The sequence below is a fragment of the Ctenopharyngodon idella genome, chromosome 7 (assembly GCF_019924925.1).
Source record: "Ctenopharyngodon idella isolate HZGC_01 chromosome 7, HZGC01, whole genome shotgun sequence".
Lineage (NCBI taxonomy): Eukaryota > Metazoa > Chordata > Actinopteri > Cypriniformes > Xenocyprididae > Ctenopharyngodon > Ctenopharyngodon idella.
In genome coordinates, this window is record NC_067226.1 from 43,567,418 (window position 1) to 43,584,454 (window position 17,037).

The 17,037-nt window shown below is 35.8% G+C and overlaps 1 protein-coding gene across 1 annotated transcript; it reads right to left on the reverse strand.

Annotated features, from left to right (window-relative positions):
* Positions 1-2,540: 2,540 nt before the first annotated feature.
* On the reverse strand, positions 2,541-8,440 carry zgc:162592 (uncharacterized protein LOC561993 homolog). The gene is made up of 2 exons (XM_051898520.1): positions 7,449-8,440; positions 2,541-3,843 (listed from the first exon to the last, which is right to left on the reverse strand). Exons 1-2 carry the CDS (start codon positions 8,251-8,253, stop codon positions 3,515-3,517), a joined length of 1,134 nt encoding a protein of 377 aa, XP_051754480.1. The 5' UTR covers positions 8,254-8,440; the 3' UTR covers positions 2,541-3,514.
* Positions 8,441-17,037: the final 8,597 nt, after the last annotated feature.

The window sequence follows — 17,037 nt, forward strand, 5'->3', positions numbered from 1 at the left end:
AGGTGAGACTTTATCCTCTTCATTTTTCTCCATTACAGAATGCAGAAAAATAGCCTTTTTACACAGTGATTACAAAGGCAGACTATTGATTCATAAAGACTTTTTAACAGGATTCAAAACAAAACATTTTTACCATGATTTGTAAGCTAATACATTTTGAAGTTTGCATCACATAAACAGCTCCATATATGTGGCTTTTCTGACATAGTAAACTTGCTCAGAATCTCACCTGGTACAGCATTGCACCATTTTCTTCATTAGAGAACTTTAGGGCTGAATTGATCTCATCTTCTGCAACTCAATGATGGTGCTGCAGCAGCTCTACAGAAGTTGCTGATCCAGCACTGAGGTTCACAGCTGATGTTCCCACATCCCAAATAAAGAAAGTTCACTCTATGCTGCAGCTTTTATGTGGGCTGTTTATCATAGCCTTCGGGGGCATGTATGGAAATTTTTTTCATATTAGTCAAATATATGATAAATAGACTTTCAAAGGATTTCAAACTTTTTTGATGCAAATGACTCTTAAATATGATGATCCCGATGCAATAGACAACATATAAAGGCAGCTTTATATTTTCATGCATAAGATCCATTTATACTATAATAAATATTGTGATTTTATAAAGGCAAGTTGATTGCATTAAGTGCAAATAGTGTTAAATGATATTTTTACTATGTGCAAATAGCGATAGATGCATGTACACTAAGTGTAAATAGTTGTTAGATGCTAGTTGTACTTAGTGCAAATAGTTGCACATACTATTTGCATCTCAGTGTATTGTAGTACATAAAACAGTACGCAATAACAACATATTGAATGTTAATGATTATATTTAAGAAAATCATTCAATCCTTGCCTCCTTATTGGGACAATAAAACCCTCCCTACACCTACAACTCCATGAAATAAATGTCTTTACGGTCTGATGTGCGATGAGAAAAGGAAGAAGAATGAGTTCGGGAAAAGGCGGATTCGAACTCGGGATGATCACAAGACTTTCATACATCTTCGGAACACAAATTAAGATATTTTTGATGAAATTTAAAAGCTCTCTGACCCCTCCATAGACAGTCGCTTCTCGTCGCTTCATAAATTTAAGGTTGAACCACTATAGTCACATGGACTATTTTAACGATGTGTTTACTACCTTTCTGGACCTTAAATTGCTGTCTATGGAGGGGTCAGAGAGCTCTCAGATTTAATTTGTGTTCCGAAGATGAACGAAGGTCTTGCAGGTTTGGAACGACATTAGGGTGAGTAATTAATGACAGATTATTCATTTTTGGATGAAACCCTTTAAAAGTCACCACAACCTGCTTTATTCTCCACACCACTACTCCTATTATTAGAAGGGCTTTTTTTGTAATTCTGTCTGGTCCAACTAAACGTTGGTGGGCAGAGTTAGTGTAAATTTGGTTGTTAAGTCTGACGTCACGCTGCAGCGCTTCCGGGTCCAAACGCTCCCTCATATACCACAAGAAAAAAACAGATGGTGCTAATATACACACACGATGTGTTGTAATACTTCCAAAAAATTATAATCATAACCTTTATCTCCATACCAAAATCCCAGATGGCCAGATAGTAATTCATCTTTTATAAATCGTTAAAATATTAATGTCTGTGACGCTGTGAGCATGGAGACTGTTGTGTAGACTGTAAGTATTTTAAATGTTTAACTTTAAAATGTTAAATGTTTAATATGAATAAATAGAGTCATGGAGACGACATTCTCAAGTGAAACGAGTCGAGGCTTGGACCCAGAAACAGCGTTCCTTATGTCACGACATAACAAGCGGATAGCCTTTGCAAACAAGAGGGGCTATTTGCGCTCAGTGAGGGCCCTAAAAATACATTTTACATTTTGCAAAACCTAGTCCCAGACCCCAGTTTGAAAGCACCTGAATTAAGGCCCTTTCACACCAATGAAGATAATAATGATAGGCTGGTTCTAAAAATCTGAACATAAAAGAACAGTAGAGTTGTCAGCGCCAGTAGTCTCGTGGGCAGCGCAAGATATAGAGCCGTTGCGCTTCAGGCGACCCGAGTTCGAGTCCTGGCTCGTGCACCTTTTCCGATCCCATCCCACTCTCTCTCCCACTTCGCTTCCTGTCTGCTTACTCTCCTATCACAATAACGGCAAAAACACCAAAAATCAATCTTAAAAAAAAAAAAAAAAAAATTAAATAAATAAATAAATAAAATAGTCCACACCACAACTATAATGACACAGAGAAACAATATCTTTGGAATCACTTTCAGAACGATTTTTTCCAGCTGATGAACAATAAAAATATTGACAGCCAATCAGAATCCATCCTGCTTTAAAGAGCTCGACAGACGACAGTGTTCGAGTGCTCATGTGTGGTTTTTCACACAGTAACAGGTATATTTCCTCGTCTCTACCAGCTCAACAACATCTTAATGTTCCACAAAGCACAAGCACTGTGCTACCAGCCAATTAAAAAGATGATTTATGCCTTTAGCAAGACCTGATTTTTTTTTTAAGTCAATCATACAACCAAAACAAACAGTGATGCTTTAGATAGTAAATAGGCTTTGACGCTTTATTTTACAACAATTGAAGTCTTAACATTTCACATAAACACTTTTATAAATCATAAAACATTATTTACACATCAAAAACTTTTAAACATTTGCAATCAATCATTATTTCTGGCTGTATAACACTGCCAGGTCATTAACAGCTCTTCATATGCACCCTCCACCACAGGATGTATTTTTTTCCCCATTGAAATGTATCATTCTGTAACAAGTGCTTACGCTAAAACAAACTTAAAATCCAGATTTACAGTTGTGCTATTACAATGCAATAAAAAAAAAATGCATGAAGCTTCACCCTTGGAGCATGACCACTTCAATTCAGCATTCGCTCCAGTCCGTTTATTTACAGTTCTGCAATGCTGCCCGTACAATGTTCCTCTATGTCTGACTCTGACCAAAAAGACTTAGTTGAACTTAAAAATTAATGTTTGCTTCAGAGATGCAATGGAAATGCCATGAAACAGAAAAGGTTAAAGCCAAAAGGCATTTTTGATCTGACCTTTACATTACCTATCTGGCTAATTACTTCCCCTTCTGCATAAACTACATAACTGAGATTTAAAGGTTAAACTTCCACAGCTGCTTGATATTGGGTTTATGAATAGATAAGGAAATGTGTGCAGATGTTTCAAATGCTCATGCGTTTAACCTGAAATGGCAATCAACGATGCAAAACCATTTCAGTTTATGAAACAAGACTTCAATGAGCTCTGAGTGAATATGAGAAGGTGCCATCAAGAAGTAAAAAGGCACAAATAGCCATTAAACTAAAAGAGCATGAAGCTATGGAAATATGAGCGTTTCCGAATGCTAACTTGTGATTAAAAAGACACTTATTGGAGGAACCTCTGTATATGCCGGTTAATAACATGTCAGTTACACTCATGATGTCTCAATTTGACCAGAGCTTTTAAAACTTTATCAGATCACAAGAATAAAAGGATTCTTAAGCCGGCTCTGGTTCACGTATGTTGGTCTGAGGTGGCATGAGCGTCAGCAGAGTGCAGGTGGACGACACGCTAGAAAACCGCTCGTGGAGCGAGTTGTTATTGTTCCATCCAGGAACCACAGAGGATTCTACAGAGTTGACGCAACTAGAATCACTGTCAGAACCTGGACAATGTCCTAGACATAGTTTCTGAAGAACCAGATGGAATTTCCTTCTAAAGCTATGGTTGATCCAGAAGTAGAAGATACAATTGAGGAAGCCGTTGGAGGTTGGTAACCACACAGCAATGAACTCGATCCATTCGGGGACGCCACTGCCTGAAATCGCTGTGAACAAGGGAAAGTGCTTTAGGAATTATTCTCTCTTTAATATATTAGCATCATGGGCACTATATGGCATTTACAAAGCAGTATCTAATTCAGACAATCAGTGTAAGAAAGGATTGACTTCAAGGTTAGATTAAAGTAGACAATTTAATCATTTATTGTCATTTACTCAATCTCTTGTCATTGCAAACCTACAGGCGTGTATCTGTACATTACTAAAAGTCATCATGAAATGGAAATGAAATGAGTGGGAATTCAACCGATTTTCTAAATGATCTTATTGTGAACAATTAATCCATGCATAACCACACCCCTTTCTTACAATCGATCACAAGCTTGCATTCAGATCATCTTCCATCCAATCAGAAAGTCCCCACCCCTTTTTTGATTTTCTGTTTCATTCAGGGACTGTTTACACGACACCATTTTAAACTAAAAATGGATTTTTAATGCGTTTTGGCAGCCTGAAAGTGCAAGCTTTTGAAACCGGGTTTCAAAGTGCAAGTTTTTGAAAACAATACCGTTATCTCCGTGTAAACTACAAAAACGCAAATTTGTGAAAACGGTGACGTCATGCACACGTGTATTATGTGTTCAGTCTAAAGGCACTTAATGTTTCTTTACAAAGTGACATTGCCAACTGCTGGCCTGGCATCCATAATACAGTGTTTTTAGTCATATTCGCGGATTTGTGTGATCATTTTTTGACAGTGTTGTTGTCTGTACACGAAAAACACAAAGGAGAAACTCTTCCATTTTTAGTACATAGTTGTCGTGTAAACATACCATCAGATGTTCATTACAATACAGAAAACATTTGTAATGAACATTTGTTTCTGAATGGTTCTTTATTTGACTGCCGTGGTTCATTAGTCTATTTCTAAACCCAAGTAAAAAATATTTTAAATACTTCAGTACAATATGGAAATTTCACTCAAGTATTTTGGCTACTTTGGCTTTTATCTGAGTAAAACTGGCACACTGTATTTGGTTTAATACAGTCTCTTTGTATTTATTTACAACCCTACACATATTTAGCAGAATGCTCGAGCTACTCTATTCCACACAACCAAAGTAGACAGTAAGCCAAGAGCTGTCAACAAGTGCCATAAAAGTGGGCAATTTAAACACTACACTATGTAGGAGGGCTTCAGTCTCCTTGTCTTGTCTTTCATCTCAGCTCCCCTAAATCTCTGTGATTATCTCTTCATGTTTGCTGAAAACAGCAGCTGCAGTAAGCGAAGGTCATTGGACTCGAAGTTCTTCCCTTATCAGTTTAGCATTTTTTTTTTTTTTTTTTTTAAATATATTTCCCTCTGATGGACCTGCCATAGGCACCATAGCCACAAATACATTTAAACAAATTTAATAAGCATGGTAACACTTTACAATAAGGTTATATTAGTTTGTTAACATGAACTAACGCTGAAAAAATACTTCTAAAGCATTTATTAATTTTAATGTTAATTTTAACATTTACTAATACATTATTAAAATCATAAAATACTTTATAAAATATCTGTTAATATTATTTAATGGCTCCGAGCTAACATGAACTAAAATGAAAAACATTTTATTTTTAAGTAACAAAAAGATTAATAAAAACTAACATATTGCTCATTGTTAGTTAACTAGTGGGACCTTACTGTAAAGTCTAAACAAAATACTAAATACACCACTGCAAAATATTAGTTGTCAAAAGTTTAAAATAAAGCCAATCCTCTATTTATGCATTTATTTATGAATGAAAGTTCCTCAACACAGTGCCTTTAATAAAATGCATAATAATAAGACTTAAGGTGGTTTTTTTTTATTTTTATTTTTTTATTTTTTATTTGAGCTTTACTTAAAGGGGTTAATTCACCCAAAAACGTCATCATTTACTCATCCTCACGCCGTTCCAAACCCGCAAGACTTTCGTTCATCTTCAGAACACAAATGAAGATCTTTTTGATGAAATCTGAGAGATTTCCATTGACAGTCTACGTAACTACCACTTTGATGCTTCAAAAAGTTGATAAAGAGATTGTAAAACTAATCCATATGAATTGAGCAAATGAGCAGTTTAGTTTTATATGATGAAAAGATTTTATTTAGGCTTTTATTCACATATAACATGCAGATATGCTAAATGGAAGAACAAGCATGCTTACTTGATGTGCGAGAACCAATGAGGTTCATTCTCGTGTGTGACGCAGCAACCAATAAGGTTTGTTCATCAAGCATGTATGGTTGAGCATCTGTTTAATGTTTAGGGGAGAGCGGGGCACAACCTAATGCTTTTTGACTTTCTCAGTTTGTGTAAATCTGCTTAGGGTTCAGAGAATTTCTTTTGTTCCACATTAATTTCACACGTCTGGTACAAATATGTGGCTTTGTTTCATTAATACAGTGTATACTTTCTTTATTTACCCTGAAAGAAGGGAAGTGAAATGTGACATGTAACGTGATGGGGCATGATGTAACATGACAGCTAAAAAAAAGTTATCTGATTTAATTAAAAAAAAAAAAAAAATAGAGCTGAACAAAAACTCTCCTCTCCCTCCACTAACAGAACACGAGACAAATAGCAGAGACAGTTTATTCACCTTTTTTCCCCCATGGTTTCTCAACAGAAATTCATTAAAGTTGATTATGACAGTTGTATCGTAACTGTATAGAATAGTATAGATCTAATAGCGGGGAATATTGTAACGCAGTGTTACAATGAACCGTATCTGCACAACTGGACTTTAAACCTGGTTAGTGTCTTCTGATAGTTAGTGAAGCATTAAAGAACTACCCAAACTTCTAAACAACAGATTGGAGATTAAAATAATATCAGATTTGTCTAATTTTAAATAAACAAAATATCTAGATGAAAAATTGGCTTAAGAAATTTACTTTTGCTATTGTTAAATAAATGTTCAGTGATATCTTCCAAAGATTTCTGAATTTTGCCACAATTTTTTTCTCTATATATAGTCAATATGGCAAGTATATGCTAAGTTTCTTCATGCTAGCATGTGTGGAAGTATTTAAACCATGTGTTACAACTAACCCCACGTTAGTTTGTGCCCCGCGCTCCCCTATATCTGAATAAAAGCCTAAATTCAATCTCTGTTCATCATATAAAGCGATCGTGTCTCTTCATAAAATTTGGACTAAACCACTCAATTCATATGGATTAGTTTTACAATTTCTTCATAAACTTTTTGAAGCGACAAATTGGTAGTTGCGTAGACTGTCAATGGAGGAACAGAAATCTCTCAGATTTTATTAAAAAAAATAATAACTTCATTTGTGTTCAGAAGATGAACTAAAGTCTTACGAGTTTGGAATGACATGACGGTAAATAATTAATCACAGAATTTTCATTTTTGGGTGAACTATCCCTTTAAGTGGCTGCGAGAGTATTTAAGACAAAAAAAAAAAAAAAAAAAAAAAAAAAGATAGAAACAATGAAATTAACTACTTTTAGGGTGCTTTACAACTTTTGATGAATGTTTACTTCCATTCTATGTTAAAAAAAAACAAAAAACAAAAAAAAACAGCTTTTAATATTCTGCTAAACACCTGCTTTTGTATTTGGAACAACACAAAATGATTATCAATCAAGATCTCACCATTGTAAAGCATGATGACCATACAGGGCGTCCAGCAGGTGTAGTAAACGGTCATGACTGGTACTAGCACACGTAAGGCGACTTTAGGTCTGTACCCTCCACCCCAGCTGTGTCTTCTCAACTTTAACCTCTGTCTCTTGGCGGCTATCCACAGCCTGAGGTTACAGAAGGTCATGATGGCCGAGCACGGGAAGAAGATGAAGCACGTCAATGTGAGGGAGTAAGTGACGTTGCTGGAGTACAGGGGGTTGCACACGAGCGATGCTCTGGAGAAGTGCACTTCAATGATGCCCGCTGGGAATGAGATAGGAACGAGAAGGAGGGGAGGGAAAATCCACGCGAACGAGATCAAAAGCAGCGCTCTTCTCCTGGTCAACACGGTGGAGTATTTCAGAGGGTAAAACACTGCGATGTATCTTTCCAGACTTATTGTTGCAAGGGTGTACATGCAGGTGGAATAAATAGTTGCGTTGAAAAATGCTACGACGTGACAGAAGGGGTCCGGGCCCTCGTTATATTCCTTCATGAAACTCACGCACAGATTTAGCGGCATGATAAGCAGTCCAAACGCCGAGTCTGCGCCCGTTAACGATAAAAGAAAGTACCGAGAGTTTCTCGACCACCCCGATACAGCTGAAGCTATGACCATGACCACAGCAATGTTTCCCAAAGTTATCATCACTCCCAAAACAGATATAATTCCAATTTTAATGGGGCGGTGAGCCTCCAGTGACCTCTGTAGATCCGTGACATTCAAGTCCACATCAGTTGAGGGGATGGAGACGTTGGTTATGCCGGACATCATGGCGCATTACTATCATTGACCCATGGCGATTTGAAAATGCTTATTTTTTCAAACGTTACAAACAGGTTTAACAAAGATCAACTGTAAGCAAACAAAATCTACATGGCAGACGCTCCAGGAAAGATGAACACCTGTAGCAAATCAAGCTCAGTCACGTGATGCCATCCTGTTGTTAATTATCACATCGTTACAGGTGGCCCACAGTCACTCAGTCGTGTTTTTAAAGACATTTTTAGCTTGTTTTTATTCAGTGGAGGACACTTTATGAAACTGTTGGGGCAATGGCACAAATAAGCCCACTTGTTTTATTTTGAATTTATATAATTGAATATTTAGGCCTATCTCTTGAGTAATTTGGGATCATGTGGTCACAACAAAACTTTATTTCCAGAGATGAAACGTGATGGTCATGCAGATAGATATATAAGCAACAAAATATTAAAACGTTTTAAACGTATAAATTAAAGCTTTTCAGAAGCATTTAAATCCAACAACAATTTCATCTGTCTTTATTTATAATGCATAAATATAACCTTTTATGTCAAACAACTCTTGACCCTATAGTTCCTAAGAACACATATACTAGGCATTAACTGAATTAAATGTGTTCAGGGCACTGTTTTAATTCAACATTTATGCTGCCTTCACGTGCTATCGGATATTTCCTACTTCCCATTTCTGAAGTCGTGGTTAAGATCTTGTCGCACTCAAGTGCTTTGTTGTCGGAGAGAACAGGAATCATGGAGGACACCAAGATTATTCTTGCCTATTTATTGGGAAAATCTTATTAAAGCACAATGATATTTAGCGTCCCTTTCATTGACAACCATATAAACATTCACTGCGCTCTCTAGATCATGAGCTTGCTGACGATTCTGGAATTTCGGTCAAAAACAGGCTATTTTTGCTGTGTATAAAACATACAATGCTTCAGATGATTATTCATATATGTAAATATTCACTACTTTAACGACAAGACAAGGCGATGTAGCTTTTGTGGAAAAAAACGAATAAAACACAGCAATCACAGCAGCAATCGTTCTATACTACGTCATGTTTAGCATTTATGGCACGCCCAATTCTGGTACTTGGGTATCAGAATTATCCCCGAGCTTCCCAGTGGTAAATATGACTTGAGAGAGAGTTCATGACTATTTTTTAACTGGGACACTTGTATTTACGATAATTCCGATAGTGGAGAAATTGGGGCATACTAAGAAGGAAAATTATAGGGTCTATGTACAGTGCTACCGTAATTTAGTAAGCATGTCGATGACTTACATTTTTAATGCTGAAAGTTCTGTTAATTGAGTCAATGGGACATTTTCAAACTTTTTTTCATTTTCTGTATGTAGTTAAAGTCACCATGAAATTAAAGTTGATAGTTCTTACGTTGCATTCACACGGGGCGTCGGCATTAACGCATTTACTTTGAATGGGTTCCGTCACATCGCTTTACTCGCGGCAGAAGTTCTCAACTTTTCAAGCGCCAACGCAGGTGTCAGCCAATCAGATCACAGACATGAGAAGAAATTGTTGAATAAAGTCATTATTTTTGTTTGCACACAAAAAGTATTCTTGTCGCTTCATAATATTAAGGTTGAACCACTGTAGTCACGTTGACTATATTTTGAGGATGTCTTTACTATTTTCTGGACCTTGAATGTGGTAAATACGTTGGGATAAAAAAAAAAAAAAACTCTCGGATTTCATCAAAAATATCGTAATTTGTATTTTGAAGATGAACGAAGGTCTTACAGGTGTGGAACGACATGAGGGTGAGTAAATAATGACAGAATTTTCATTTTTGGGTGAACCAACCCTTTAATGAGGGAGTAAACATACACTTAAGGCTTAAATTAAAAGATACAAAATATTGAAAGAAGTCTCCAAGTAGTTTGCGCTGAATTAATTTTAGAGGTTTAATACTTATGGTTCAAAGTTTAGAACAAATCAGTGAATGGCATTATATGCAGCTAAATGTCAAAAAACACATTCTATGCCAACATGTTTACTAGGACAAGGACAAATGCATAGATAATATGCAGTTTTCAGTTGTTTTTACACTGATGAGCTGAATTACTATATGTGACTTGACAGCAAAGCATTTTGTTGCCTAATAGGACAGTTTTCCTTGCAAGCAAGTTAATTATTAGAGTAATAAAGAAGTTCAGTTGTGCTGCAACTGGATGTTCTGCTGTAAAAATCACTGCACTGTCAAAAATACAATTATCCAAAACATCAATGACTTGCTATTGAAGCAGAATATGAAAGAACAACAGCAACATTGCTTTAGGTGTTTTGTTTCAGCCTGCTTAGACATGTCTATTATAGTCCAACTCCCTGTTGACCTGATGTGTTCATGTAGAGACGAAACTTTAAAATGCATCTTTTGTCCTGCACATAGGCACTGCGCTTCAGATTATCAGAAAACTTTGCATGAAGACCACAAATCATTCAATTTTAGTGGTTCAACGGATCACAAAACTCACGGTTTGGATCATATTATGGTTATTAAGTCACGGATCGGATAATTTTTCGGATCAGCACAAAAAAAATAATAATAATAATTGGGGGGTGAGGGGTAACTTTGCATTTATTACTTAGCCCACTTTAACTACTCCGATACCACAACAGAAACTACTAGCCTAACTAATACATTATTAAAGGCACGTGAACGAATACTGTACACTAATTACAAGAATAGCTAAATACAACAAAGTTACAAATAAATATAAGGTCTAACTGTATTAATTTTTGTGTACAGAAATGTAATAATTAAATGTAAAATGACACTGTTCACTGTATAAATTTAATATAGATTAATCTTTGTTAAAGCTGTGTTTTGTTGTTTGATTAACATGACAGACAACAGCAGGTATTTATAGGTTGCTGTCACTTTAAGAGTAAGACCCCATACACGCACACATCCGATACATCCGAATTCTCACCTCGTTCACTTAAGACATAACCGAACGTGTTTACGAGAATACTTGCCGACAGAGGTATTTTGACTGACATAATGCGTGTATGTGTCCATCCAAGTGCAATGAGGACGAGAAAGAGAAATCAATTTAGAGCTATGAATATGAATATGAATAGAATATGCTCTTGATTTGTCTCTGTAGTGTCAAAAGAATATAGTAGTTCACAGTTTTGGTTTTATTCTCTTTAATAAAATCACAAAACCTCCCAGCTGTAATTTCCAGCGTGACTGCAGTAGTTAGTACCACAAAATGACAACTGACATGAGTGAGCATGAAGCTTTGATTGAAGCTGTCTTACAGAAAATTGAGAGAGTGGGAAGCGAAAGTGGAATTTGATTCAAGATTAAAGTTGTGTCGTGTAAGTATAGTCTCATGTACGTCAGCTCTAATGTTTGCTCATCTGACATTCTCTTGTTGATTGACGTTTTCATGAAAGTTCAGGGCTTTATTGCAGTGTGATGGTTTGATGTCTTACTTTAGCTCTTGACATGTGCAGGCTTTGGCCTACTTAGGCCAGTTTATGACGAAGATTCTTAATGGCTAATCTTTTTATAAATTAATCGCTTAAACCATTAGTCACACTGAGTTATAAATATACCCATTTAATGTGAAATAACATAGTTTTAGTCAAAGCAGAGCAATAACCCAGCTGAAACCAAATCCATGCCAGTAGCATGAAAGCTTAAAGGGTTAGTTCACTCAAAAATAAAAATTCTGTCATTATTTACTCACCCTCATGTCGTTCCAAACCCATAAGATTTTTGTTCATCTTCCGAACACAAATTAAGATCATTTTGATGAAATCTTTCTGTCCCTCTGTTGACAGTCTACGCAACTACCACTTTGATTCTTCAAAAAGATCATAAAGAGATCGTAAACGGTTTAGTCCAGATTTTCTCAAGAGACTCTATCGCTTTACACGATGAACAGATTTAATTTATGATTTTATTCATATATAAACATCAACTCACACATCAGTTGTGGGAAGCTCAAGAATGTTTGCTTGACTTGCGAGAACCTGTAAGGTTCATTCTCGTGTGTTATGCAGCACGTTTGAGCTTCCGCAAGAACCAATGAGGTTTGTTCTCGCGCGTCGAGCAGGTTCAGTTGAGCTGATAAGTGTTTATATGTGAATAAAAGATTAAATTAAATCTGTTCATCATATAAAGCGATGAAGTCTCTTCAGAAAATCTTGACTAAACAACTTAATTCATATGGATTAGTTTTACAATCTCTTTATGAACTTTTTTAAGCGTCAAAATGGTAGTTGCGTAGCTGTCGATGGAGCGAAAGCTCTCAGATTTCATTAAAAAATATCTTCATTTGTGTTCTGAAGATGAACGAAAGTCTCACTGTTGTGGGATGACATGAGGGTGAGTAATTAATGACAGAAATTTTATTTTTGGGTGAACTAACCCTTTAAACACTCAAAATTCATCCTGTGAAAACCGTTTTGAAATTAGACAGTGCATTAACATGGAAACAGTACTTTGAATCATTTTACTGGACTCAATTTTTGTGATATCAACTTCAAATTGGGAACATAACATGGTTAGAGATATGGCTTTTAGATTCCAAATTATTTTTTTTAAAAAATATTTTTAGTTTAAAAAAATGTTTACTTCAGTACATTTGCTTTACAGTAAACTTAAACTTTGACATTAAACTTTTTTACAATTTCATTTTTTTTTTAAGTTACTTTCACTTCTGCAATAATCTGCTGTGTTTTTTTTTATAAAAAGACCAACATTAGGTCTGTATTCCAAAGTATTCATGAATTACAACCATTTAAGTTATGATCTTTGCTCAAAAAGGGGTGTGACAGAAGCCGGGCGTCCATTACAGATTTGCGCAAAATGTTTGCGATATTTTCTAAATGTCGATAAAAGCTATTGTGAAATGATGGCGTTTCAATTAACTGATGGTATGTGACTAAAACTTATTTTTTTCCTCTCGCTATAAGTCATTCCAAAAATAATGGCAACGGATGTTAGTAGGTTTACGTATATCACAACCATCACACTAGCCATTATTTTCAATAGAAGGAGACGTAGACGTGTTATCCAAGAATTAATGGCAAGGAAAGCCCCTTATACTTGGGAGCGGCCACGTATGAGGTGTTTCTGGATGTTTCTCCCTCCTATTTGCTTCAAGGTCTTAATAAATTGTGGCATTTCTTTGTTGTTTAGAATCCAGTATTCCCTTAACTCTTTTGTCTTTTATGAGTTTAATGAAGAACTCTGTCTCGTCTTCCTGTCCAAACCTACCACGCCTTCGTTAAAGAATGATCGATGTTTACGTACGCCAGGTGACCTGTAAATGTGAAAAAACTGTTTCCATTGCAGTTTTGCGAAATATTCCTTTTTCGAATTGCCTGAAAAACCACCTCATGTGAGTGTAAGAACGTTTTAATTCAATTCAATTCAATTCACATTTATTTGTATAGCGCTTTTCACAATACATATCGTTTCAAAGCAGCTTTACAGAGAATGCATGTCAACATTACAATTTGGAGAATGCAGTTAGCTAATAATGTAATAATTTAGGCAATTAATTTACAATCACTGTTAGCAATTTAATTGAAGGTAGAAGCAAAGAGCTCCTGGAAAAATGAATTACATATTAACAATAATTAGGATATATAGAAATTTGCGTGTTGATCCAGATGTTAGCGATATATGTTTTTGCGAAATTGATGTGTTACCAAATGGCGTATTTTCAATTCACAATTTCAATTTGTGAAATTTTCAATGGAAACGCAGCTAGAGTTAACAGGCTAATAGGTGAATTATTCCTTTATTTTTGTATATCACATGGAACTTCTAATGTTAACTGAACACAAGCAACCATGCATCTGTGTAGTGGATGAATGTGTTTGTGTGCACAAGCTGTGCTGGGGAGATAGGGACCAATGGGTATTGATTGTATTGCTTTTTTGTGTATGTCTCACCTGTAACTTGTGACACAAGGCAGATGCTGCAGAGAGATAGCACCTTTGTTCATGTAAAGGAGGGTGACTGATGAAAGGCTGTATTATCACAATGTGTTAGGAAGGAGAAAGACACACACTCAGACTGAGAGCAGGACTCAGGGTCAGAGACGTGTTGATGGATGCTCCCTACTCATTTTAAAGTGCCCCTATTATGCTATTTTAAAGGGGCTATATATAAGAATTCTCATGTATTAATCGCATTTTATTGCAAATGTGTGAACAGCTTGTAGCGAAACTTAAAAATGAGACCTTCCCCGAATTCCTAGGTTGTCTATGAAAGACTGTAGACTGATTTTTATAAGGACATTTTTGCTGGGAAAATCAAAAGGATGTGATCTGTATAGTCTATAGTCTCAAATATACTTTATAATCAAACTATCATAACAGTGTATTTTAATTACCTCATCTGTCGACATGATGCCAGTGAATCGCAGAGCTTGTGCAAACATATCCTCATCGCTATGGTCAGATGCTTTCTTAACTTCACTTTTCTCACCGCTGACATTTTTGTTGTGTTTATTTTGTTATTGAGAGGAAAGCACGCAGATTTACATATTCATCTAAATGTCACTCTCAGCAGTGTGGACAGCATCGGGATGTTTGTTAACATTATAGGTATTTCCATAAAAACTTACTTTTATTAGGTTGTGGATTTGGATATATATTTAGACATTCTCAAAGACTATACTTTTTGTTAAGGTTTGGGTATTTTTTGTTTGAAATGTTGATTTGAAGCATCTGTTTTGCACTCTTGATATTTAGAGTGTCACCCCTTCACTGTGTGCTTTTTTCTGCATCATGGCTGATTTGTAGATTGTACACACAAAAAAATTGCTCTCTTTTTTCATATTTCACATTCATTTCCTATGGTGGTCATTTCTGACTGCGAACAACACAAGTGTGACTATTTAAAAGAAAAAAACAAACAAAAAAACAACCTTTTTTTTTTTTTTACAACCATTTAGCTTTTTTCGAATCAAGTCCACGCTTTTTTTTTTCACATAGTGCCACAAAAGTCACAGAGTTTTATACAATTCCAAAGAAGTAGCGATTTTTTTTAAAAATTAATGACTGAACAACACCAGAAGGTTAAATATTTGAATAAATATATTCATCCATTAATATACCTTATGCATGTTTGAGAGCGAATTTGCACAGATATATGTGCTCATATTTGTGCTGATGTTTGTGTCTGTACCGTGGGTAAGACAGATCCTTTAAATAGCATGTTTTAACTCTGAGGGAATGATCTGATCCCAGCTGCTCCCCCATTTCCAGCTTTCTGAAAATAGACACCTGTGACCTTCTTTTATGTTTAAACTACATTTATAATAAGCCTCAGAGTCAGAAGCCACTTTAAATGATATTATATGATAAATTGGTATAATTTTCTGTTACATAATCACTTATAATGTCAATATCTGTTGTATAATGCTCTTGAGCAGTAGGTGGTTGTGTCCCATGCGCTTTAAATGCATGAATAAATAAATGAATAGACAAGAAAGAAGTTTTTACCTGAAAAGCACCGAAAGCCAGAAAATGTAAGAGGAGGTGGGGTGCTAAGTTACCACAAAGCATGAATATTTACAAATAGAGATTTTAGATTTATTTTAAACAGTGAATATACCCCGAGACTCAACCTCTTGACTTACACTTCTAAAGCATAAAAATAAAAGAATTTTTTTTCTTAGCGAGAAAAAAACAAACAAAAAAACACTTAAGTGTTGTGTAACTACAGCTTGTCTACAGCATCTGCAGAAACAGTCAAGGATATTGACTTTCATCAAATGCGCTCTCACTCTTGTTTGTCAGCATTGATTTGAACCCCTCACCTTTGCTTTCCACTCTTGTTCCATAAACCGATTCTGAAAAGACTGCAGAAAGATCCTGTGAGGCGGCTGACGGAGGGCGGCTAGGCAGACGTCCAATGTCTTAACCTTTCCAGAAACAAAAGGAAGCTGTCCACTGACATATGCAGTCAGCGGGTGATGCTGACACTGTGCCAGGGCCAGCTAGATCATTCTGGAAGCAAAAAGAATGTTTAAAAAGTCAAAAATAGGTAATTCACAGGGAAATGTTAGACTTTTGAGAGCAGTCTATGAGAAGTCTGCGGCCTTCTGCATTAAACTTATTATGATTCATTATAAGTAAATCAAAGATGGAAGGAAGCCGCCCACTTCTTAACCCTATAAAACCTACTGTAATTATCAACATGATCAAAACTTTGCTGAAAAACCTGTTGTAAACAATATATTACATGCCTTCTGTCACCTGATTAAAAGGCCTTTTAGTATTATTCTAAAAGTGCCCCCCTTCAGTTTGTGGTACACATTTTTTTTTTTTTTTTCAAGATGAACACTTACTAGTCTGAAGCAATTTAAGCTTACTTGATTATCCCTACAATTTTTTGAAAAATCATATTAAAATCATATTAGAGGAAGTGGCGCAAATCCAAAGATCCTACTGATCTTAGCTTCTATCAGTCACTCCTTTCTTCTTTCTCTACAAATGTCTCCACTGCTAAAACCACGTACTATCACAATAAAATTAACAATTCTACTGATTCCCGCACACTTTTCAAAACTTTCTCTTCTCTTCTTTGCCCTCCTCCCCTCCCTCCCACATCAGCTCTTACAGCTGATGACTTTGCCACATTCTTCACACATAAAATAACAACCATCAGCGGCCAATTCTCCACACCACATACTGACAATAACATCTTAACGGAAAACACACAAATTCTCCCCTCCTTCTCTTTGCTCTCTGAGGCAGATGTTTCCAAACTCATCCTTTCCAATCACCCTG

Coding starts and splice junctions, on each gene's coding strand:
- zgc:162592 (XM_051898520.1), bottom strand. CDS start 8,253: ATGATGTCCGGCATAACCAACGTCTCCATCCCCTCAACTGATGTGGAC. Junction 3,844..7,448: donor GGTCATCATGCTTTACAATG/GTGAGATCTTGA, acceptor CCTTGTTCACAG/CGATTTCAGGCAGTGGCGTC.